General features: G+C 41.1%; 1 protein-coding gene across 12 annotated transcripts in view; it reads right to left on the bottom strand.

Moving 5' to 3' along the window:
• Arhgap10 (Rho GTPase activating protein 10) overlaps positions 1-25,618 on the bottom strand; it is a 285,111-nt gene that overhangs the window by 196,171 nt on the left and 63,322 nt on the right. For all 12 annotated transcript variants that reach the window (XR_012435595.1, XR_012435593.1, XR_012435594.1 and 9 more), the window contains exons 2-3: positions 10,850-10,945; positions 10,716-10,777 (exon numbers count right to left, since the gene is read on the bottom strand). Coding sequence is in view for 9 of the 12 variants with exons in the window: in XM_074041257.1 (XP_073897358.1) it covers positions 10,716-10,777; positions 10,850-10,945 (158 nt within the window). In the remaining 3 variants the exon portion in view is untranslated. The remainder of the gene's footprint in view (positions 1-10,715; positions 10,778-10,849; positions 10,946-25,618) is intronic.

Here is a 25,618-nt window from a genome sequence, read left to right as displayed (position 1 = left end):
GTAATGGGTTTAAGGGGGAAAAAAAAGATGAACTGCATGAGAAAGCTAATTGTCAAATGGTAAAAGTCAGTTCTGAGGAGGAAAGGTGAAGTTAGGTCATAGGCAACTTCCAAACCAAACTAAGAAATGTTTTCACAAGTAAGTGCAAGACAGATTTCCCATTCTGAATGCGCCTGCCAACAGAATCCATATAAAAATGTGTCACTTTATCTACAGAACAAATTTGATCTACCTAGTATAATTAAAAAGATTGAAAGATCCCAAATCAATGACCTAATGATACATCTCAAACTCCTAGAAAAACAAGAACAAGCAAATCCCAAAACAAATAGAAGGAGAGAAATAATAAAAATAAGAGCTGAAATCAACGAAATAGAAACCAAAAAAACCATACAAAGAATTAATGAAACAAAAAGTTCGTTCTTTGAAAAAATAAACAAGATCGATAGACCCTGGCAAACCTGACTAAAATGAGGAGAGAAAAAACCCAAATTAGTAGAATTAGGAATGCAAAAGGGGAGATAACAACAAACACCATGGAAGTCCAGGAAATCATCAGAGACTACTTTGAGAACCTATATTCAAATAAATTTGAAAATCTAAAAGAAATGGACAGATTTCTAGATATATATGATCATCCAAAACTGAACCAAGAGGAAATTAATCACCTGAATAGACCTATAACACAAAATGAAATTGAAGCAGCAATCAAGAGTCTCCCCAAAAAGAAAAGTCCAGGACCTGATGGATTCTCTGCTGAATTCTATCAGTCCTTTAAAGAAGAACTGATACCAACCCTCCTTAAACTGTTCCACGAAATAGAAAGGGAAGGAAAACTGCCAAACACATTTTATGAAGCCAGTATTACACTTATCCCAAAACCAGGCAAAGACACATCCAAAAAGGAGAACTATAGGCCAATCTCCTTAATGAACATTGATGCAAAAATCCTCAACAAAATAATGGCAAACCAAATTCAGCAACACATCAAAAAGATTATTCACCACGACCAAGTAGGCTTCATCCCAGGGATGCAGGGGTGGTTCAACATACGAAAATCAATAAACATAATAAACCACATTAACAGAAGCCAAGACAAAAACCACTTGATCATCTCAATAGATGCAGAAAAAGCCTTTGATAAGATCCAACATCATTTCATGATAAAAGCTCTAAGAAAACTAGGAATAGAAGGAAAGTTCCTCAACATTATAAAAGCTATATACGACAAACCTACAGCCAGCATTATACTTAACGGAGAAAAATTAAAACCATTCCCTCTAAAATCAAGAACCAGACAAGGATGCCCACTATCTCCACTCCTATTCAACATAGTACTGGAATTCCTAGCCAGAGCAATTAGGCAAGAAGAAGGAATAAAAGGAATACAAATAGGTAAAGAAACTGTCAAAATATCCCTATTTGCAGACGACATGATCCTATACCTTAAAGACCCAAAAAACTCTATTCAGAAGCTTCTAGACATCATCAATAGCTATAGCAAGGTAGCAGGATATAAAATCAACATAGAAAAATCATTAGCATTTCTATACACTAACAATGAGCAAACTGAAAAAGAACGTATGAAAACAATTCCATTTACAATAGCCTCAAACAAAATCAAATACCTAGGTGTAAACCTAACAAAAGATGTGAAAGACCTCTACAAGGAAAACTATACACTTCTGAAGAAAGAGATTGAGGAAGACAACAGAAAGTGGAGAGATCACCCATGCTCATGGATTGGTAGAATCAACATAGTAAAAATGTCTATACTCCCAAAAGTAATCTACATGTTTACTGCAATTCCCATCAAAATTCCAATGGCATTCGTTAAAGAGATTGAAAAATCTACCGTGAAATTTATATGGAAACACAAGAGGCCATGAATAGCCAAGGCAATACTCAGCCAAAAGTACAATGCTGGAGGTATCACAATACCCGACTTCAAACTACATTACAAAGCAATAACAATAAAAACAGCATGGTACTGGCACAAAAACAGACATGAAGACCAGTGGAACAGAATAGAGGACCCAGATATGAAGCCACACAACTATAACCAACTTGTCTTTGACAAAGGAGCTAAAAATATACAATGGAGAAATAGCAGCCTCTTCAATAAAAACTGCTGGGAAAACTGGTTAGCAGTCTGCAAAAAACTGAAACTAGATCCATGTATATCACCCTATACCAAGATTAACTCAAAATGGATCAAGGATCTTAATATCAGACCACAAACTCTAAAGTTGAGACAGGAAAGAGTAGGAAATACTCTGGAGTTAGTAGGTATAGGTAAGAACTTTCTCAACGAAACCCCAGCAGCACAGCAACTAAGAGATAGCATAGATAAATGGGACCTCATAAAACTAAAAAGCTTCTGTTCATCAAATAAATGGTCTCTAAACTGAAGAGAACACCCACAGAGTGGGAGAAAATATTTGCCAGCTACACATCAGACAAAGGACTGATAACCAGAATATACAGGGAACTTAAAAAACTAAATTCTCCCAAAACTAATGAACCAATAAAGAAATGGGCAAGTGAACAAAACAGAACTTTCTCAAAAGAAGAAATTCAAATGGCCAGAAAACACATGAAAAAATGCTCACCATCTCTAGCAATAAAGGAAATGCAAATTAAAACAACGCTAAGATTCCACCTCACCCCTGTTAGAATAGCCATCATCAGCAACACCACCAACAACAGGTGTTGGCAAGGATGCAGGGGAAAAAGGAAGCCTCTTACACGTTGGTGGGAATGTAGACTAGTACAACCACTCTGGAAAAAAATTTGGAGGCTACTTAAAAAGCTAGACATGGATCTACCATTTGATCCAGTAATACCACTCTTGGGGATATACCCAAAAGACTGTTACTCCGGAGGCACCTGCACACCCATTTTTATTGCGGCACTATTCACAATAGCCAAGTTATGGAAACAGCCAAGATGCCCCACCACTGATGAATGGATTAAGAAAATGTGGTATCTATACACAATGGAATTCTATGCAGCCATGAAGAAGAACGAAATGTTATCATTCGCTGGTAAATGGATGGAATTGGAGAACATCATTCTGAGTGAGTTTAGCCTGGCCCAAAAGACCAAAAATCGTATGTTCTCCCTCATATGTGGACATTAGATCAAGGGCAAACACAACAATGGGATTGGACTTTGAGCACATGATAAAAGCGAGAGCACACAAGGGAGGGGTGAGGATAGGTAAGACACCTAAAAAACTAGCTAGCATTTGTTGCCCTTAACGCAGAGAAACTAAAGCAGATACCTTAAAGCAACTGAGGCCAATAGGAAAAGGGGAACAGGTACTAGAGAAAGGTTAGATCAAAAAGAATTAACCTAGAAGGTAACACCCACGCACAGGAAATCAATGTGAGTCAATGCCCTGTATAGCTATCCTTATCTCAACCAGCAAAAACCCTTGTTCCTTCCTATTATGGCTTATACTCTCTCTACAACAAAATTAGAAATAAGGGCAAAATAGTTTCTGCTGGGTATTGGGGGGGGGGAGAGGGAGGGGGCGGAGTGGGTGGTAAGGGAGGGGGTGGGGGCAGGGGGGAGAAATGAACCAAGCCTTGTATGCACATATGAATAATAAAAGAAAAATGAAAAAAATAAAAATAAAAAATAAAGATGAACAATGCAGAAAAAAATAAATAAATAAAAAGTTCAATAAAGGCATCATCTTTCCAAAGGCATCCAGTGTCTTAGGTCGTGTATCACATATAGGAGTTCACAATTTACAAGCAATACTAAATAAACTTCCCAACAGGACAAACCTCCATTAAACAAACAAACTTTTGAAAATGATAGGTAAAAGTTTGGGCTTTTAAAGCCCATTTTAACTTCCTGGATGACATGAAGTTATCAGAGTGTATGTATCCGATGTTGAGGCAGGCCTTGCTCTGAGGCAAGCAGGACAACCAAGATGCACTGACCCCAAGGCCTCTGATTTTGGCATGCCTCAGAATCACCTGGGGGAACTATTACGACATAGGCTGATGGACCTGGCCCCAGAGTTTCCGATTCAGTAGGGCTAGGGTGCGATCTGAGAACAAGCACGTCGAGCATGTTCCCATGTGGGCACTGCTGGCTCAAGGACCATACTAAGAGACCAGTGGCCATAGGGTACACTACAGCAAGAATGTCGTGAAATTTTCTCCCCTCGGGTAAAATGGATTTAACTCACTTTGACCAATATATGCTCTTTTGATAGTGTTATATTAAAGACTTTTGAAAGCAAAACAGTGATAGTTTGGAACAAGGATCAGTATTAAAAAGTTATGCAAAGACCAGAGACCATGAAAGAACAATGAGAAAGAAGTGAAGCCAGGCAGACCAGGATGGAGGAAGCGACCTGGTGCCTGGCCTGTACCCATCTGAACCCTGAACCTGAGCTTCATACTCAGAGCACAGGGCCTGGCACCCCCTAGGTCTTCCCTAGCCTAAAGATTGCACAAGGGAGAAGTCAGAGAGAGAAAAACCACATGGACAGAAGATCACAAAACCCTAAAGAGCCTATCTGCATGAAGCCATGACACCCCTATGGAGAAAGGGACCCAGCAAGTGGACAAGATGTCTCTCTACCCCCAGCACCCTCAGGATGACAGGGAACAGCACTGTCTCAGGCATCTCTAGGCACAACTGGCTGGCCCTCCTTCCTTCCACTGCTGCCTCCCTCCCTACAGCTTTCCTGACCCTCAAGATCTCACACCATGGCTCAAATTTGCCAGAAATCTCAGATACGGAGCCATTCTTTGTAGGCTAGCAAGAAAAATACAACCATCTAATAACAGAACACATGCAGAAAGATAAGTACATGAAGGGGATTTTTGAAAGGACATCATAAACACTGCAGCACTATTTTAAAAGTCCTTAGATTCCTGGACAGCTGCCCACCTCCGCTAAGTACAACCCGTCCTGCCCTGCCAGAAAGAACATCGCTGGAGCACTAGCAGTGAACTTCACACCACCTTCCCTTACAACACAGAGACAGACAAGCTCCACAATTCCAGCCACTGGCTGTGCCCTAGAGTCTCCCCAGTCCCGGTCACACTTGTCCATGATCAAGGCTGGCAAAACTATCAGTGGAAATGCTCACTTGACAACCCTGTCCTGAAAAAGGCTGTGTTGACTTTTAAAAGGCAAGGCACACCCATTCACAGACACTGGACTTCTGCCTGGGAAAGGAAACAGTGACTTCATTTCTTAGACCGCTGGTTTTCCACTTCCCTCTTCAATACTTTTGTTGTTTGGTTTTGGTTTGATGCAGAAGGATCAAACCCAGGGCCTCCTCCATGCTAAACACACCCCCTACTACTGAGCTATATACACTCCCAGAACCAATAATCCATTTTTACAGCAACAGAGCTAGAAACCAAGGGGGGGGAGATGCACAACCATACCCTTCCCTCTTTTCTAAACTTGATCAGTTGTCCCCTCAAGGAGAAACCCAGTGCTCAGTTCATCTCTCCCTACCTGGCTAGCAAAGATTGACTCTTCAACTCAGCGCAGAATTTGCCTCCCCAAGAGTCCATCCCTGATCCCCCAATTCGGCCACCTCCCTCAAAGGGCAGCTACGGGCTCAAGGGAAGGAGCTATGTCTCTATCATCATAGTTCGGTGCTCACCATGTGTAGCAGGCACACAGTGACATCTGTTGAACTAAATACAGCCTGTTAAGTGTGTAAACATACACATCTGTTGACTCAAACCAACAAGCAAGAACTTGGTGCAGACTGTTGAGTTTCCATACAGGTGACTCTATCTCTTAAAGCCCAAAGTCCTTATTTAACGTTTAATTAGGATATAAAATCTTTTTTAAATGTTTGGCATTGGTCTTTGTCTTCTGAAACAAATTTTATAAACTTTTTTTTGGTTGGGGGTTAACTGGGGATTGAACTCAGGGCCTTGTGCTTGCTAGGCAAGTGTTCTCCACTTGAGCCACACCCTAGTCCTTGGTTGGCCTAAGACTGTGGTCCTACCTCTGCCTCCCGAGAAGATGTTTACAGCTGTAAACCATCATACTTGGCTTGTTTTTAAGATGGAGGCTCACTAACTTTTTCAGGGACTGGCCTCAAACCACAATCCTCCTCCCTCTGCCTCCCAAATAGCTAGGATTACAGGCATATGCCACTATGCCAAGCTAAATTTCTATATTTTAATGCCTCAGTCTTAATGATGAATACTCAATAATTATGCTGCATGTGCCATTATTTAATTTAGGACTTCAGAAAATACTAAACATTTATTTTCCTGATACTGGGGGTTGAACTCAAGGTCACACATAGGCTAAGTAAACAGTCTACCACTTGAGCCATGCCCCCAGCCCTTTATGCTTTATTTTTCTGATGGGGTCTCACTTTTACCAGGGACTGGCCTTGGACTGCAAATCCTCCTACCTCCGTCTCCTGAGTAGCTGGGATTCCTGGTGTATGCCACCACAACCAGCTTAAACGTTACTTTTAAAGATTAAATGATTAAGGGGACTAGGAAGAAGTCAGGTAGAGATGAACCAATGTGGGTTGTAATATACTTGTGCATGGAAGCAATGCTAGGAATCTCTCTGTATAGCTATCTTAATCTCAAACTAGCAAAAATGCTATGTCTTTCTTATCTCTTATGTTTTCTCTTCAACAAAATCGGAGAACAAGAGGGAGGAACAGGTTCTGCTGGGGGTAGTGGTGGGGGTAGATTCTGCATGGGGGTGGTGGCCCAAACAATGTATACACTTGTTAGTATATGCAAAAATGATAAAATGAAAATAAATAAATAAATTCTGCTTAAATTCTTAGAGATAGTTTGAGTATTTCTATTTCCATTCAGAGCTGTCATTTTTACATTCTCTTTTAATAAAAAGGGACTGTGGCTTTTATCCTGTTGAAGGTTTGCACTAGTTAAGTAAAACAAAAGTTTTTAAAAGTTCTCAGAACTCACCTCCCTTATCACTGTGCTGGGGAGCCATGAGCTGGTTAAACTATGCAAAGTCCCTCCCCTGTGACTCCACCCCACAAATGCCTAGTTTCCAACACTTTCTGCCATGGCCTCCTGACAAGCATGGGCTTACCTGCATCCCTCTGCATGGTAGCCACACTCCATAATTTTTTCATCATACCTAGTCTGTTTTATTTGACTTGGTAATGACCAGTTATTTCCCAGGGTCACGCTGGAATTTCGTTAGGTATATGTTCTTATTCAAAAGTTTAAGGTTGGTGTCTAGCGATCCACTGAAGTTATCAGTAAGTTTTCAAAGGTATTTAAAGAATCAAAGGTAACCCAATGATTCAATCTAATTTTTATAGCTACCAAAAAGGTGACTATCAAGATTATACAGGAGTTCTAAATGCCACCAGTATGGATTAAATATCACATTTATACATTTTATTAATCTCAATGTTTTAAGTCACTGATAACCCAGATAAGCACAACTTTAAAGGGTACCATAAATTCTTGTCAAGGGGGAAAATAGAAGAAGTACATATTTAAAAAGACCTACCCATCAAACGAAATTTATTTGAATAACTAAAAGTATTCAAACAGATCAACTGTTAGTAAAGAGGTAGATGAAGGAAAGACAGAGAATTTGAACGAATATGAGAAAGACTTGAATCGAACCTAATCACAAGTAAAATGAGGGAATTCTTATTTGTTTGGATAAAGGGATAAAGGAACCGTTTTAGTTTTGCTTTGTTTTCAGAAGTGTCACCTTTCTTAGGTATGAATTGAGGTACCTGTGGATGAAATGACAGGATTCTGGGCTTTGTGTCCAGGCAATGAGGAATACGGGAGAAACAGACTGGCTGTAAGTTGGGGGCTGATGACATACAGGGAGTTTCATTGTGTTTTTCTCTCTATTTTTGTCCAAGCTTACTATTTTCCAAACTAAAAAGGAATTTGGTATCAGGAGGGGTCCTGTGACCTCTCTGATTGGCTGCTTTCTGGCTTTGGATAACCTCCTGCTATCCAGCAGGTGCTTCTGTTCCCACAAATGGGTTGTGACATACTGTGCCATTCCTCCCTGAGGTCCATGGCCTTTCACACATGCTGTCCTATTCTCCTGTCCACTGTGCACTGGGAAGCCAACCTTGTCACCTAGTCCTATCTCTAACAGAGACCCTATTAACCACAATCACAGCTGGACACCCAACCAGCAAGTCAACAACAGCAGCTCTGTGAGCCACACAGTCTGTATCACACAATCTGCCTCAGCCACAGTCCAGTCTCTTGACCTCACTGACTTATTTCAAGGAACTTAAAATGGAAATCATATCACAGTAGATGGTGGTCACAGAGCTTTTCTGTAGAGCTAAAATCCAGCCCCACTCTGCCCAGAACTCTCTTCCTCCAGGCACCCGGAAGACACCTGACACAGTCCCCTGCCAAGAAGGCCTTCCAAACTCTGGATCCAATAGTACCCCAGCTTGCTCTGGCTCCCTACTCTTCTTTGTTCTGGTTTGTGGCACTCCTCACTGGCCTGACAATGTATTATATGTTTATTTACCACTCTCCTTTCCTAGAGTGTGAGCTCTGTGAAGGCAGGGACTTTGCCTCTGTGTCCTCATGTACTAAACAATAACTAGAATAAAAAGGGGTATCAGTAAGTATTTGCTGTATTCTCAGGATCCTAGAAAAGAACTGAGTATCAAAGACAGTTGAGCACAAAGAAACTGATATTAATAATACAAACTAAGAAACTGGGCTGGACACAGATGCTCATACTTATAATCTCAGTTATTTCAAGGGTCAAGGCCAGCTCAGGCAAAAATTCAGCAAGACCCCCATCTCAACAAGAACAAGCCAAGGGTGGTGATATGTGCTGTAATCCTATGTGGGAGGCACAGGTAGGAGGATCAATTTTTGAGGCCAGTCCCAGGCAAAAGTACAAGACCCTATCAAAAAATAACTAAAGCAAAAAAGGGTTGAGAGGGTGTGGCTCAAGTGGTAGAACATCTACCAAGGAAGCATGAGGCCCAAGTTCAAACTCCAGCCCTACCAAAAATAAAAAAGAACTCCATCAGTGATCCATACGCTCACACCCACTTCATGCAGTAGAAAGGTGACATCATGGCACTGTCTTTAGCTACCATCATACTTAGTCTTTCCTAAACACCTAAAAAGAAAATAAAAGAAAAAAAACAATGAATAGGGGGACTGCTTGAATCTGTCAGTGTAAAGTGTCAGTGTAAAGTACCTTTACAAGGTACTTGTGGAATTTAAAACGTGTACAAATTATCTTAGAACTTAGGGGACAATGCAAATTATATTAGGACTTTTAGAAGACATGTGCTCCATTACTTTTTCAATTAAAATCAATTCCTTCTTTCTACTTCTGCTCCTATTGCAAGTCTACCTACCCCCACCAACCACCACCTGGCACATTAAAACATCTATAAAGCTGGCTACAGAGGGAGGGAGCTCAAAGTGCCTGTGTCTGTCACCCACCAGTTCTACCTCTTACTTCACCAAGTGATCTTGGACAAGGCTGTGCCTCGGTTTTCTCACTTGTAAAACAGGGTGCAGGAACAGTATCTATCTTATATGGTTATGTGATCGTTAAATGACTAAAAATTAGGTAAACAGCTAAGAATAGCTCTGGCACACAGTCAAGGCTGTCTTAGCTATCATGGTGAATATTGGCAGTACTACCTCATCTGAATGTACTCATACACTTAAAGGTAATTCTAGGTAGTGTTTATTCTCAAGAACCTGAAATAGTACTGTTTTATCTTACTTTTTGGTACTAGAGATTTAACCTGGTGCCTTGCACCTATTAAATACACACTCTACCACTGAGCTACATTCCCAGTCCCTAGCTTTTAATCTATTTAAAGCCTGGAAAAAAAAAAATAGTGAGAATGGTGTGTCATAACCCAGTGGTAACTCTACTATAAATCTGTTGAATTAGAAAGGAAGGGCTGGCACAGTGGCTCAAGCGGTGGAGTGCCTGCCTAGCAAGCAAGGAGCCCTGAGTTCAAGCCCCAGGACTGCCAAAAACAAAAAGCAAATGCAAGCTTTTGAGAAAGACATGCAAATATTATTCAATACCCCCAAAATAAGATCATTTACTCAAGGTACTCAGCAAAGCACCAACATGTGGAAGAAACTACTCTTATTAGTGTTGGGGTCATAATCTCAATGCAAAGTGGAATTACAGGACCGGGGATGTACTTCAGTGGTAGAGCACTCAGCAAAAGGCCCTGAGTTCGATCCCCAGCAATGCAAGAAGACAAATGAGGAATTTCACAGATTTCCAGGCATGAGTTCTGTCCCTCCCCACACAGCTTAGAAATCTACAGAGTTCTGAATCAGGCTCCAGATGCATCCTGCTGTCCTTTCTGCCTCTATTTAAGCTTTCCTGCTTTTAGCTTTGGGATATGCAGAGGCTCTGTATGAAATTCTATTCAAAGCCAAGGGTGTGCTCTGCTGCCAACCAAGAAAAAAAGCACCCAACTCTCTGCTTTATAGATGAAGATGAAGAACTTCGATCTAAATTTCTAAAACTGGTCCAGAAAGTGACCACAGTCCACCCACCATGGAACTGGAAATCAGGGCTCCTGACACCTCATCCACAGCTCCTCCCACTAAATGCAGTACTCTACAGAGAAATGTATCAACGCTTTGGCCACAACCAGCCTCTTATCCCTGAGTCCCCCTGTTTGAAATTGAGGGGGCACTCAGTTTATACCACTCCCCACTCACCATAATTTCTCTCTGTTCTTCCAGATTCTTCAAAAAATTGGAAAACTCCCGTAAGGAAGCATCTGCAAAGAGAAAGGAATGAGTATGTGGTGGCCGAGGCAGAGGAGCACAAACCAGCACCTCAGCTCACATACCTATGCAGCGTTCATCGTCGGTCTCAGCATCACCAATAAACTCGAATTTAAAGTCTCTAAGTGAGTGGGCAAACTTCCGCTGGGCTGCCGAGAGACCTAGGAAAAAGGGACACTGGTTACTTGGGTCATTTTTAAGTCAAGGCTTGGAAGAACTTCATTCTTGCTAAGATGGGTAGAGCTGGAGAGTTCCCTCCGCCCAAACTGTGAGAAGGCACAACCCTGCTCCTGTCACCCTCAACCTGGCACACTCTGGGTCACCTCTGTCCTCTATACAGGCAGAACAGGTGCTCAGGAATTGTTTATTCCCTCCCCCACCACTTCTTCCCCAGGTCCAACTATTTCACCCCGTTCCCTAAAGCACTTTCCCTTTTCCCTGTCCACTCGGACAGAACTTGCCTGATTCAAAAGTTTGGACTATGGTTAGGACACCTGACACACCTGACAGCTCCTCTCAGGGCTTCAGGAGATCTGCCTACCAGCCACAGCTTCAAACATCAGGGTCTCCAAAGTTCGTCAGGGTCAGCCAGCCAGGTGCTCTGAACTGACTGCCAAATAACCACTCTAGTCAGAGAAACCCAGAAGCTTCCCAAAGAATGCTCAGAGAGATAGCATCAGATAACCGAAGACCAAGGTTAAGGGGTAGAAAAAAAAATTTGCAAGAGAACTCTGGAAGTCATCTTTTTCACATTGGAGATTAATTTCTTAGTGGGAAACTGTACCTCTACAATATGTCAGCGCTGGGGGAGGAGCTCAGTGGGAGAGCATATACAAGGTTTTGGCATCATTACTTACAAAGATAGATAACAAAGCTAGAGAGACTCATAAAATCTGACCAGCTTAGAATTAAAGAAAAAAAAAAAAAGACTAAAGATAAGCACACATCCACAAAGTATACACAACTTCCAGAAAGCAATGGCCTAAGTCAGAACCCCCAATAAACAGTTTGGGCAAAACTTGAACGGGCACTTCACAAAAGGAAGTGTTGGAAATTCAAATCGCCCGCAACCACATGAAAAGGTGCTCAGGTCATCAGTGATCAAAAAATCAAAATTAAAACCTCAAGACACCTCAACACACCCATCCAACTGGTAAAACTTAATAGTTCTGGCAGCTCCAAGGGCTGATGTGACTGCATGTGTTAAGAAACAAATCCATACACTGCCAGAAAGAGCAAAACTTAGCATAATTAATTAATGTTAAGTAGTTTGGCATTTCCTAGTAAATTTGAGGATCTCTTACAACCTAGAAACTTTGGTAAATTTCCAAGATAACGGTCACGCACTTGTAGAAAATCCATTACTGTGCTAATCACTATGATAGTCAAATACTGGGGAAAAAATATCTTTCAACATTACAAGTGAATAAATTATAGTAAATAGTCACTACAATATAAAAAGGTAACTATAAACTCACATAGCAGCACAGAAAAATCTCACAATTTGGAGAGAAAGGCAAGTCATGAATGAAGGCACATGGAAGTGCAAAACAGGCTGTCCTGCAATACTCATTTAGTTTATACACACAAGTCCCCAAATCACAGAATTACAAGTGACTCATCATCGCCCAAGTCATGCAGGGTTCACTTCAGCTGGGGGTGGGGGAGACAGAGTCAGAGCCGCAAAGGGATTAAAGTTATTTTATTTCATAATTTCATGGAGGCCATGAATACATGCTTTACTCTTCTTCATTAAATTGTTACGTAGAACTGCACGGTATTTGGAGACGGAGTGCTAGGATCAACCCAGGGCCTCACACGTTAAGCACAACCTAAGCTCCAACGCCAGCCCAAAAACAAAATTCTAAAAACTGTAAAACGGAACCTAAAGCCTAGCTCTTCAGGCCATTCTAAAAGAACAGCTTCCATGATCCAGGTACCAAGTTAGCCTGGAAGATGTCACCACCCCAGTCTGCTCTTAGTTCACACAGGCCAAACCCCTGAAACTTGCTGTCCCCAGCTCATGTGCTCACTGTGCTACTCAACACAGTGAGACTCTTCCATCCCTCCCCACCAACAACAGGGTCAGCCCCCTTCCCTAAAGGCCTCTCTGCACCAGGCCCAGTTCACTTTCTTCCGAGCACTTAGTACCTAAGATTATCGGTATTTCACCATTGTCTCCTACTCTTCCAACAGCATTTCTCTGAAGCAGCGAATGACAGTCTTGTCCCTCCCTACATCCCTGAAACAGAAGCCACAGCTGCAAATTAGAGATGGTGGAAGGAGTTTCATTTCCCATTTATTTTATGCACCTATTCCGAATAGTGACCAATTGCAAGCTCATTTTAATAACCATGTATTATTCCATTTTGCTAATGTTTGCTTTGCTAGATCTCAAAAGCAGCACATATCAAGCTGGTCACATCTGTGTAAGTGTAAACGTGTCTATGTTTTTATTTATTTGTTTATTTATGCATGAGTAGATGTTATTACCATAAACATACTGTATAAATTACATTTTCTTGTTGCCTTTCACCAAGTGAAAGGCTAACGGGTCTTTTATAGACATTGTGTCATCTAGCCAGGATAAAATGCTCTCTAGAAGGTTAAATTTTAAGTGTATCAGTGTCATTCGTTCCAGAATTCCTAATGTGGTTAATTGAAATCATTTTATTTACAATTGTAGATTAAGTTGGGGTTCATTTGCATAGATAATCTGATGCATTTCTCTCTGTAAGTAGCATGCTTCAGTCACAACATGTCTCCATTTTAAAACACAGCATCTTACATTGCTCATTCTCCCTTTTCAGTTCTCTCCTTCTCTTGTTACCCAAGTTCTTTATGCAAAATTTTACTGTTTAAACATTTGGCCACACCAAATTCTACTCCTTTTAAGAATTACAAATTTAATTGTATATATTCTCCCATGAAGTTAATACTTGTACAGCTATTGTTTGCTTTTCCAAACAGAGTCATAAACTCCATTAAATGCTTTTTCTAATATCATTACACATGAAACTCAACCGAATGAAATTCAGTTGCTAACTGAATAGATACAAAAGCCAGCCACATTCCTCTACTAGGGAAAGGATGCAAAAGAGGCCACTGGAGGAACCTAGCGTTTACTGAAGCCTGCTTATGCCAGCTGACTTGCAAGAGAGGTGTTGGTGTCACTTTTTTAAAAAATATACATAGAAATGGGCAAGTAGGTTTAGAGATAGATTAGCAATTTGATCAAAGTTAGCCACCACTTTAGACAGCTGAATCAACTCCTTGGTGTCTCAGACTTCCACAAATGTCCTTTCCCAACACCATTCTGACTCCTAGGATATTTCACATTATTCCCAAGTCCTTTGCCCAGGACCCAACCAATATGGAACCATCATGACCTCTGAAGGGCTCTACTGCAGAATTCTGCTCAATGGAAAAGTCAGGAGTGTATCTATGCCACTCTTTATGATTGAATAGTATTCAGCTATAGGTGTGTACCACATTTCCTTTATTCATTCATCATTTAAGGGACACTTAGGTTGTTCCCATTTCTTTGATACTGTGAATAGTATCACAATATACATATGAATTTTAAGACTATTTTTTATAGTTCTGTGAAGAATATCATTGGTATTTTAACAGGGATTGCACTGAATGTGTAGATTATTTTGGGTAAGATGAACATTTTAGCAAAGCTGATTTTTCTAATCTATGAACATGGATAGATTTTCACTTTTTTGTTCATGCCCCCTCTAATTTCTTTAATCAATGTTTCATAATTTTCACGGTAGAGATCTTTTGCCTCCTTGGTGAAATTTATTCCTAGACATATTTTTGCAGTTACTGTAAATGGGATTTCTTTCTTTATTTTAATTCAGATAAGTTGCTATTGGCATATATCATCACTACTGGCTTTTCTATTTTGATTTTGTATCCTGCAATTGTGAATTTGTTTATTGATTCTAAAAGGAAATTTTTAGAGGGAATCTTTGGGATTTTCTCTATCTAAGATCATGTTATGTGCAAACAGTGACACTTTGACTTCCTCTTCTCTAATTTGGATTCCTTTTGTTTTTCTTGCCTGATTACTCTGGCTAAGACTTTTAACACTATGCTAAATAAAAGTGAAAGTGGGCATCCTTGTCTTGTTCCAAATCTTAGAACGTTTCAGGATTTCTCAATACCTATTTCCTTACTATCTATGGTCCTTATTAAATTGAAGTACATTCCTTCTATACCTAATGTTTAACATTTTTATCATGAAGAAATGTTGAATTTTATCAAATCCTTTTTTCTGCACATATATGAGATGATCAGTTTTTATTCTTTGTGCTGTTGAGGGGTATCATATTTATCGATTTGCCTATATTGAACTATCTTTGACCACCCTCAATGATCTTTTTTAATGTGCTGTTGGTTTCATTTTCCTAATATTTTGTTGAAATTTGTACATCAAGAATAGTGGCCTGTAAGTGTTGTTGTTGTCCAGTTTGGGTATCAGTATAAAGCTAGTCTTGTTAAATGTATTTAGAATCCTTTCCTCTCCATTTTTTTTGAATAATTAAAGAAGAACTGGTATTTGTTCTTTAATATTTGGTAGGACTCAGCAGTGAAGCTGCCTACTCTTCAGTATTAGTTTGATAAGATACCTAATTATTGATTCAGTCTTATTACATTGTTATTGGTCTATTTAGGTTTTCTATTTCTTGATTCAATCTTGGTAAAATGTATGCCTCCATGAATTTGTCTACTTGTTCTGTTCAGATTTTCTATTTCTTCATTATTTCATCTTGGTACAGTTTATGTGTCCAAGAATTTGTCCATTTCTTCTGTGTGTGTGTGTTCATAATAATCACTAATGATCCTTTGTATGAACCACAGTTTAAATTCTACCTTGGAGACTTTCCAGACTTGGCCCAAATTGCCACTAATTGCCCCTGGTGATTACAAAATGAGAAAAAAATGGCTTCTTATAGCAGAGCTGTCTAAGTATTTACAGCCTTTAGGTGGGGCCATAAAATACTAGACAAATGTGGGCATCTGGCTGGAATGGATGGAAAGCCTCCATTTGGAGGTGTATCTTCATTTACTGGTGCATCATGGAGCCGCAGTATAACATTTGAAGTTACTTTAGCTCCTGTGTTCCACAACCCACCCCACCAATAACAACTGAAGTGGAGACACCTGGAGAGATGTGGCATGTTCTATAATCCTGGGCTTGAGAAGAAGAACCAACAATGAATAAATTCACTGAATTTTCTCCCTCACTGAACTTGAAGTTCAGGATTCTTTACAAATCATATTGGATTCCAGAGCCCTCTCTTAGAGAAATTACACCAAGAAGTTCACATTCCTCTGCATGTAGAGACCCAAGTAGCTAGATTATCAACTATGCCAAGGAACTGCCTTCCACGCTGCACATCAAAACCTGCACCAAAATTTGTTGACGTTTTATTTAAAGAAGACCTGGGTACACACTCTAAGAACTTAATATCTTTCATGCCAGACTCTTGCCAAGGAAATAATGCTGATGCTAATCCAAGTAACTTGGAAGAGAAACAAAATTCCTCTAGGACTACAGGCTGACTTCAGATTTTCCTTTGTTTTCCAGTTTTACAAAACCAACAGTGGCACTATACATAAGAAAATGATTTTTTTTTTAAAAAGTGGCACAAATGTCTTATGAGCCCAGAAGGCATTACCAGGCTAGTCTGGGCCTGAAGGCCAAATCACAGGCTATTCCAGAAGCTGCTCATGGGCCAACACAGACTCTGAACTATAAAAGCATTTCTGGCTTTCACTCTGCAAGTCCAGCCCATCTAGGGTGTCTATGTATTGAGTTCTTAATCATAAACAACACCTAAAGTCACTGGAATGCCAGGAAGTGACAAATTGATGGGATAAAAACAAGCTGAGCCTACCAAGGTGTATACACTCCCAAACAACTTCAAGTTCAGTGAGGGAGAAAATTCAGTGAATTTATTCATTTTTGGTTCTTCTTCTCAAGCCCAGGATTATAGAACATGTCACATTTCTTCAGGTGTCCCCACAGGCACTTCAGTTGGGGGGTTGGAGGGGGTCACAGTAGTTAATATAACTTCAGGTGTCATATTGCACCACTGGAGTGCAGGGCTCAAAACCTAATGCTGTTTACCAAAATAGCCAACTAATTAGGAAGCGCCCTGAAGAAGGGGCCACACTGGAGATCATCATCCAACCTTCTTGTGACCCACTCCACAGTTCAGCAGCACTGCAGACATCCCACAGAGGCCAAGAATCAACTGGGGCTGGTTACTCAGTAGAGAGCATGCATCTGCCACAACAGGCCACTGTGTGAGAAAAGGATGCTGGCTACTGCATGGCCCACCAGTTTCCAACCATCTGGTCACAGATACCTTGCTCAAAGAAAATCTGATTACACACACAGAAAATCTAACACACACACACACACACACACACACACACACACACAACAGCTAACATTTATATATCAGCTTCCTATTGCTACTGTAACAGAGTACCAAAATTATAGTGGCTTGAAACAACACCAGTTTATTATCATACGGCTCATGGAATTCAAATGTCTGCAATGGGGGCCATGGGACTGAAGTCAAGGTGTCAGCAGGGCTGCATTCCTTCTGAAGATTACTAGGTCTAGAGGCTGCCTACATTCCTTGGCTCACGCCCTCAGCCACTAATCGCATCACTCTGACTTCTGCTTCTGTAATCACATCTTCTTCTGTGACTCTAAGGGCCACTGTGATTCTGTTTGGCCTGAGGACAATCCAGGATAATCTCCCCCATCTCAGAGTCCTTAATTTAATAACACCTGCAAAGTCCTTTCTTCCCATATAAAATAACATTCATGGGTTTCAAGGATTACAATGAGACATCTCTTGGAGGGCCATTATCTGCCCACCATACCTATCAATGGTGCTCTGCTAATGTCAGGCACTCTGCTAATCACTTTACCTTCACTGAGTCAGTTAACTATCACAACTCTATGAGGCAGGGGCTATTAGCACACTTAACAGATGAAGAAACAGACACAGAAGTTAAGCAACTTGTCCAAGATCATACGATCAATGAGTAGCAGGAAAGAGAGATAAGCAAAGGTGTCACCACCTCCCAGAGAGGTCCCTGGTGAGATAACATACTGCAGAACCCAACCTGAAAACCACAGGCGTATCTGCCATCGTCACTTCACAGCCTTGGGTGACCAGCTCAATTCCACACACCTGGTTCTAGTAGAGCCCTAAAGAGAATCCAGGTCTATTTTTTCTAAAGTATGTCAGAGCCATCCCTGGTTTTGTTATCATCTGGTGAGGCACAGAATGACAGTGACAAGAGCTCCTCTTAGTAAGGAGCTCTCACCCCAGAGAAAGGTAACAAAGTTCATTCATTCACACGCTTGCATGAGCATAGTGTGCAGCTATATGTGTGTGTCCTGGAGTCAGGAGAAATGATTAAATATGAATAAGAATGTCCACACCACATGAACGCATATGGGGGACTGCAGGAGAGGAGGGGTGAGTGAGTGGGAGGGGGAGGAGGAAAGAAAGGATACTGAGGGTGAAGAGGATCCATGTACACTACAAATATACATGAGGAGACAGCATCACGAAACCCATCAAACACTGTGTGGAAAGGGGGGTAGAAATACAACAGGGTAGGAAAACTTGTTCAAGGCACACTGTACATACGCATGGAATTATCACCAGGCATATTATTAATGTATGCTAATTCAGAAACAATTTCTTTAAAGGAAAGGCCATACCAATTCAAATAACTAAAGCACAAAAGGCTTGGGGGCATGACTGAAGTGGTAAAGTACCCTCCTTGTAAGTGTGAGGTCCTGAGTTCAAACTCCAGTACCACTACCCCCACCCCCAAAAAAAAGAAAGAAATCACAATTTGGGGTGTTAAAATGACACACACCCTTGAACTGATGAAACATCTTGTACTCCCCTTTCATCATCCCCTAGCACCACATCCCTTCCTCTGTACACCCACATTCCATATGTGTTGTTTCTTCATTCAAATATCTGAGCACCAACCATCCACCCAGCCATGTTCAAGGTACAGGGAATAGAGCAGCAAGTAAATCACAACAACTGTGGTGAAAGTCGAGGGTAGGTTGAGAAGGGGGATTTGAGAGAACACAGATAGTGAAGCTTATAAATGGCACAGCGTGCTGGAAGCAGGTAATTGCCATGCAAGAGGAAGCCATGCTGGAGGGAAGGGACTCTTGGGGAGAAAACTAGGCAGGTCAGAGCAGATCTCACGGAGAAGACTGCAACAGCTAGAGCAAGGTGAGGAAGAAAGCCAAGTAGGCAACTGGGAGTCTTCAAGGCCATTGGTGGGCCTGACTCAGGGAAAGTAGGTGGCCAGTATGGTTGCTGCTGACTGAGTGAGGATGGGCAAAAAGGGTCAGGCCAATGAAGGGCCAGTCTAGGAAGGACAGCTTTTACAGTGAGCAAGACCAGGAGGAACCTCGGGAGTCCTCTGAGCAGAGCAGGGGCCTGACCTGACCTTTGGCGGAAGCAGTCTGGTGGTGTGTTGAGATCAGACTAAAAGTGGACAAGTGTAGCAGCAGGAAGGAAAGTTAAGAGGTGGCATGGTTTGAATGTGAAGTGCCCAGTGCAAAGTTTCATATGTTGAGAGCTCAAACCAGACAAGGATTGGTAGATCCAATCGTTGAGAAGTGATTGGATTGTGAAGGCTTTGACCTAATCAATGGGTTAATCCACCGATGGATTCATAATTTGATGGCATTATTGGGAGATGATGGGAACTTTCAGAGGAAGGGCCTGGTTGGAGAAGGAGGTCCTTGGTAGATATAACTTGTCCCAGGCCCTCTCCATTTCTTTCTTCCTGTCTACCATGAGGTGAGCAAATTTGCTCCTCCGTGCATCATGATAGTCTGCCTCACCACGGCCCAGAAACAAAGGATGCAGCCAACCATGAACTGAGACTTCTGAAATCATGAGCCAAAATAAGACTTTCCTGCTTTTATGTTGTTCTCTCAGGGATTTGTTCCATAGAAGCAAAGTCCATCACAGGAATCTACTGATGAGAGATGATGATGACTCTTTTTTGGAAACTACCAACAACTGGTGAGACTCAAGAGGTCTCAAATCTAATGATTTAAGATGCAAAACCTCTCCAAGGATAACATCATCTTTAAAGTTCACTGACTCCATTGCCAAGAAAGTCTGGTTTGTAAGTGGTAATTAGTAAAGTAAATCTGTTCTCCTGTACTATGGGTTGCGTTGTGTTTTCCCAAAATTCCCATGCTAAAATCTAGCTCCCAGTTCCTCAGAATGTGTCCTTATATGGAGACCTTTAAATTGATGACCTTTACAGAGGTCATCAGTTAAAGTGAGGTCATAAGAGTGGCCCCTAATCTGACTGGTGTCCTTATAAAAAGGGAAAATCTGGACAAGAGATACACACAGAGGAAAGACAATGTGAAGAGATACAGGGAGAAGACAGTCCTTCCGAGCCAAGGAGAGAGGCCTGGAACGGTCCTCCCTCACAGCCCTCAGAAGGAACCAACCTGCTGAGGGCATGGTCTGGTACTTCTAGAATTCAGAACTGTGAGACAAACCATTCCTATTGTGTAAGACACCCAGGTTATGGGATTTCGTTCCAGCAACCCTAGTAAATTCACACAGCAGGATTCTTTGTTAGTAGAGAAATAAGTGTTAACAGGGGCCTTACCAACTTCAGGTTAAAAGCAATACACACATGAGAACACTTTAGGCAAATATTGTTTTTAAAGATCAAGGATGTTAAGCTCGATAACACATCATAGTATTACTCAAACATTTTGCTACTGAATATAGCAACCTAGCAAACAAAGTGGTTTCCAAAATGCCCTAAGACAAAAATAAAAACAAACCCACACACAGGAGTAATGTCAAGACAAGTTACCTTGTTAATCACAGTATAGTCTCAGAGCCCATAGTAAATATGAGCAGGGATTTCAATGTCAGGTGTTCATCTGGCTTAATGAATGTGAGCTTGTCCACCCTTCTGCTACAGACAAGAAGCTTGCCTGGCAGCTAAAGCCAATAGCTATTGTGCAACTCCCCCACTTCTGTCAAACCCTTCAATATTTTCTTTAAAATAATTAAAAAAAAAACCCAACACTCTAATAATGGGCTAAAATTCTCAGCAAGAACAACAAAAGCCCAAGAAATAACCAATGACTTGCTGGTATCTTCCACTGGATCAGCATAGCCTGATGCTATGAGGACAAAGCTGCTCTCTTAAGGAACCCATGCTATTGATCACAAAGAATTGACCTTCACATATTGCATATGAACTGGGGGGGGGGTCTATATTGCAAATTCCACAGGGGTTTGATGGAAGACAAACTCAAAACTATTAAAGTTATCCAGAAAACATAACAGAATGGAGGGCTTGACACGGGTCCAAAAAAAAAAAACTAGTACGATTCTCTCACTGTAAAATCTAGAGAAGACATTGAAGGCTTTCGGAGCAAAGTGGTAAGAATCCTTTAGATAGGAATTAGAAGCCTATATGTATTATATAACCACATGAGAACTGTGTATCCCAGATGACTGATATAAGTTAGGACCTTTTGAAACCAAGGAATAGAACTAATCACAATACAACTGCAATCAAAATCACCTCGCTCAGAATGGCTGTCATCACGAAATAAACAGCAAATGTTGGCAAGGATTGGGGAGGGGCAGGAAGGAACTCTTGTGTACTGTTGTGGGAATGTAAACTAGTATAGCCACTATGGAAATCAGTATGGAGGTTCCTCAAAACATTAAAAATAAACCTTCCATATGATCCTGCTATATATCCTGGGCATATATCCAAAGGAACGCAAGTCAGCATACAATAGAGACACTGGCACACCCATGTTTATTGCAGCACCGCTCACAATAGCCAAGTTATGGAATCGGCCTACATGTCAACTGGCCAATGGATACAGAAAATGTGGCACAAATACACAATAAACAATGGCGTGGTGTTCAGCCATAAAGAAGCACTATGTCAGCTGTAGGAAAATGGATGGAACTGGAGACCATCATGTTGAGCCAAGTTCAGAAAGACAAACATTGCATGTTCTCTCTCATATATGGAAACTAGACCTGAGGATGATGATGATGACAACAATATGCCGTGAATATGAAAGAGGGACTGTTTGGGAGGAACCAGGAGGAGAGGGCAAAGAGGGAAAGAAGGATAATGAGGACTGGGAAGTGAATATGATGTATGAAAATAAACCCACTAAAACCGGCAAAAAAAAAAAGCTGGGGAGGGAGATAACAAAGACTAACAAGGTGAACTTGATCAAAGTGGGTTATGTGCATCTATGGAAATATCACAATGAAACTCCTTTGTACAATTTATGCATGCTAATTTAATTTTTAAAAAAAGAATGCAATTGTAAAGAATCCAGTAAAAAAGTGAACGACCTGAAAGAGAAGGAACTTGCTGTACAGCAGTGTCCTGGATCTTCTCCCTGGGTCTCAGCCAACAGCATGCTTCTCATTCTCTGAGTGTTTACTTTTGTCTCTGTCACGTGCAGTTTGCTGTGTCTTTTCTTCTACTCCATAGGAGCCGTTGCTGTCAGAAGGCGGCTGACTCAGAGCCTGCTGCCTTGTCACTGCTTATAGCATTCTTTCTACTTCTGCCTTTCCGTTCTTATTTCCACATTAAATTTCCCAAGAGAATCAGGTTGGCCTGGCTCATTTCTTTCCCACAGGAGGTCTGGGCATGGGGAGTTACAGGGTGTCCCACTTACCCCATCACGCGACCTGGAGTTCCCCCTCCTGAGCAGGGACTATGAGCAGCACAGTTTCCCAGCAGGAGCTGTGAAGTGGTGAGCAGATGCCGCCTTGTACCCCTTGCCAACTTGGGCACAAAGCCAGGAAGTTCAAAAAACTTTATTATGTTTACACACGGAATATATTCACACATAAAATTCTACCAAAAAAGGCCTTAACATTAGAAACGAGTCCATCTAGAAAACTTCAGCAGAGAGTACCATGAGCTGGGCCACTTTTACATAAGGAACTGTGCTCACATGAAATTTTAACACTTGTAATTAACTAGGAAATTGTTCCAAAGGACAGTGCTTTTAATGGTTTCCGTGTAAACAATGTCCATCTCATACTTATATTGCACTTTCTACAGGAAGGTCATTGCTCCAAGTTAAGTACTTTGTGTGTGTCAGTTCATTTAATCTTCCCCACACCCAAACAAGTAAACATATTCACACACTACCTTATAGAGAGCGCAAGCAGGCACAGAGGCAGGGCACCATGGTCAACAGTGAAGGCAAGGGAAGGAACACTGGTATCGTCCCCCAGACTAAACTATCACAGCATAGGAACAAGCACTCCTCAGGCCACATCTGGCCACAAGACCCTTTCATTACCATGTCTTCATAAAATGTATATGGATAGTCAGATTGTGATTATGTGGAAATACAGAAAAAAGTTAAGCAGTAGAAGACAAAAAAGACTTTATGGACAGCTCCTGGGGAAGGGATATTTTCCAAGAATAGAGGACACAGATACTTACACTAAGCCAACAGGAAGATGGAAGGAAACAAAGGAAATGTGGAAACGTGGCTGTCAGAAAAATGAGTGTGCTGGTTGGGCAGTGGGGTCTCCGAGGCCCTCCTGAAGGGCAAGGTCAGAAAATACCAAGCTCAGAGGCAGCAGGATCAACACAACCTACAGAGTCTTTCAGTCTGACACATGACTGAAAGCTAACTCTGTTCAAAGAGGGAGGAGCTTTACCAGATGAGACACTTGGAAAAGTCAATGGAAGCATAACAAAGGTTCATAAGTGCACAGAAAACAGGGAGGTTTTTAGTATCTTCTTTGTATATGCCTTTATTTTCCTCAATGCTTTTATCATGAGAATAAAAATCAAGTTAAACCAAGCAAGAGAGAAAGAGAGACAGTGACAATGAATGGATAGTCCCTAGCCATTAGAATAGGCAGAGCTGTAGGGATGTCCTGTGCTTACATCACTGTGTTATGAGGAACTGGACTGGCCTATGCCTCGGGCAGACCAAACTTCCAGGGAGTAGGGACCTCTTACACACTGTGAGGTCACACCTGCTATCCACTGGCCAGTGATGCCAGCAGGAAGCTACCATGACATAATAGAAAGGATACAGGAGAGAAAGCCCTCAGGAGGACACTGGTGGCCTAGGCTCAGAACTTACAGCCAGACTTGGAATAGGATTTAGGAAATGGTAAAACCAAAAATAAACGAAGATACTGAAGTTGTTAAGCTTAGCGGAGCACTGAGGATGAAAAGGAGTCCAGAGTTGATCTAAGGACCACAGAAAAGAATGGATGGCAACAGGGAACCAGGAAGCAAAGGGAGGTTAGACCTAAAGAACGGAGTGCTCCTGGGCACTCAACTGGCCCCAGTGTCAAACCTCAAGGTCAGGAACTGCTCTACTAATTTTGTTCCTTGCTATATCCATAGGGTCTGGAACAATACTGAACACAAAGTATGTGCTCAGTTAATATTTATTCAGTTAATAAAGTAAGTAATAGAGCCTGTCAAGATGGCCTCAGGAACACTCCAGAAGACTGAGCTCTGAATTTGTACAGGTCAGATATGAAAATGTAATTAACATAAAATTTCTTTAAAAAGTTATAAGACATATGAAAATGTAAGGCGATTCAACCCACCTCCTGATGCAGAAGTCAGAAGACTGATTATACCTTGAGTCTATTCTTTACCAAGTTAACCCAAAGGTTAGTTACGATAATGACCACGACCAATGCAAATTCACTAAAGAAACAGCAGTCACTAATAAACAACAATTTGAACTTCATTAGCAATGACAGAAATAAAAATTTAACAGTTCTCAGCAGGTGGCCAACAATGTTTTAAATAATGAAACTTGGGATTTTCAAGACTGTGAATAAATGAGCTCTTTCATACACTGGTAGGGGAAAGAGAATGAAGATATATCCCCACTCACTGTCATCCCTCTTCTCCCCCTTTTCCAAAGAAAGTGTGCAAATAACCCGACACAGTAAATTGACAGGTTTCTCTTACATCATAAGAAGAAAGAAAGAATTATCTATTCATGATAGCTCATAGAATAGTTAATAATAGTCCCAACTTCTGAAAATGTGACATTTTAAAGACATAGTAAGGTCGAGTATCCTTTGGAAAGGCCTTATCACAGAGGTCCCTGCCTCAAGCCCAGTATAGTGACTGAGAAGGTAGGTTCTTGGGGTCACCTGGGCTCACACACTAGAGTCATCAGTACCAGCTATCTGACTCTGGGTAGGTGACAACTCTTCCAAACTTCCTCTTCTTCACTGGAAACCTAAGAAGAAATTGGATTTTGTATAACAACTTATAGAGAAGGAAAATAATGAATCAGGGATTACTAACTTGTCCTGTCTGGGTGACAAAGAATGATGGAGCTCTTAAAAAGAAAATGGGAAGTCAAGAGAGGAAGGCAATTTAAGGTAAGGAAAAAATACTTGCAATATAGATATTTCAGAAAGTAGATCAGGCAAAAATTCTGCAGATAAAGGTCAAGACCAAAGAGTTTAACTGTTTAACTGTCAACTATTCTAGAAGAGAAATTAATATGAAATAAAGAATGGTTTTTAGAAGGAAAAAAGTACAGAAAAATCTAGACCTGAAAATAAAGTAGCCTATGAGGGAGACTCATAAATGGAGAGCAAGGGAGGCAGAAGACAAAGAAAAGGTCACCAAAAGACAAAGCAAGGTCACCAAAATAAGGGACAAAAAAAAAGTTCCAAGATCAACTTACAAAGCTTATAATGCTAAAAAGTTTTGTTTGATTG

Source organism: Castor canadensis, chromosome 9, assembly GCF_047511655.1.
Source record: "Castor canadensis chromosome 9, mCasCan1.hap1v2, whole genome shotgun sequence".
NCBI lineage: Eukaryota > Metazoa > Chordata > Mammalia > Rodentia > Castoridae > Castor > Castor canadensis.
This window is presented reverse-complemented; position numbering and strand designations above follow the sequence as displayed.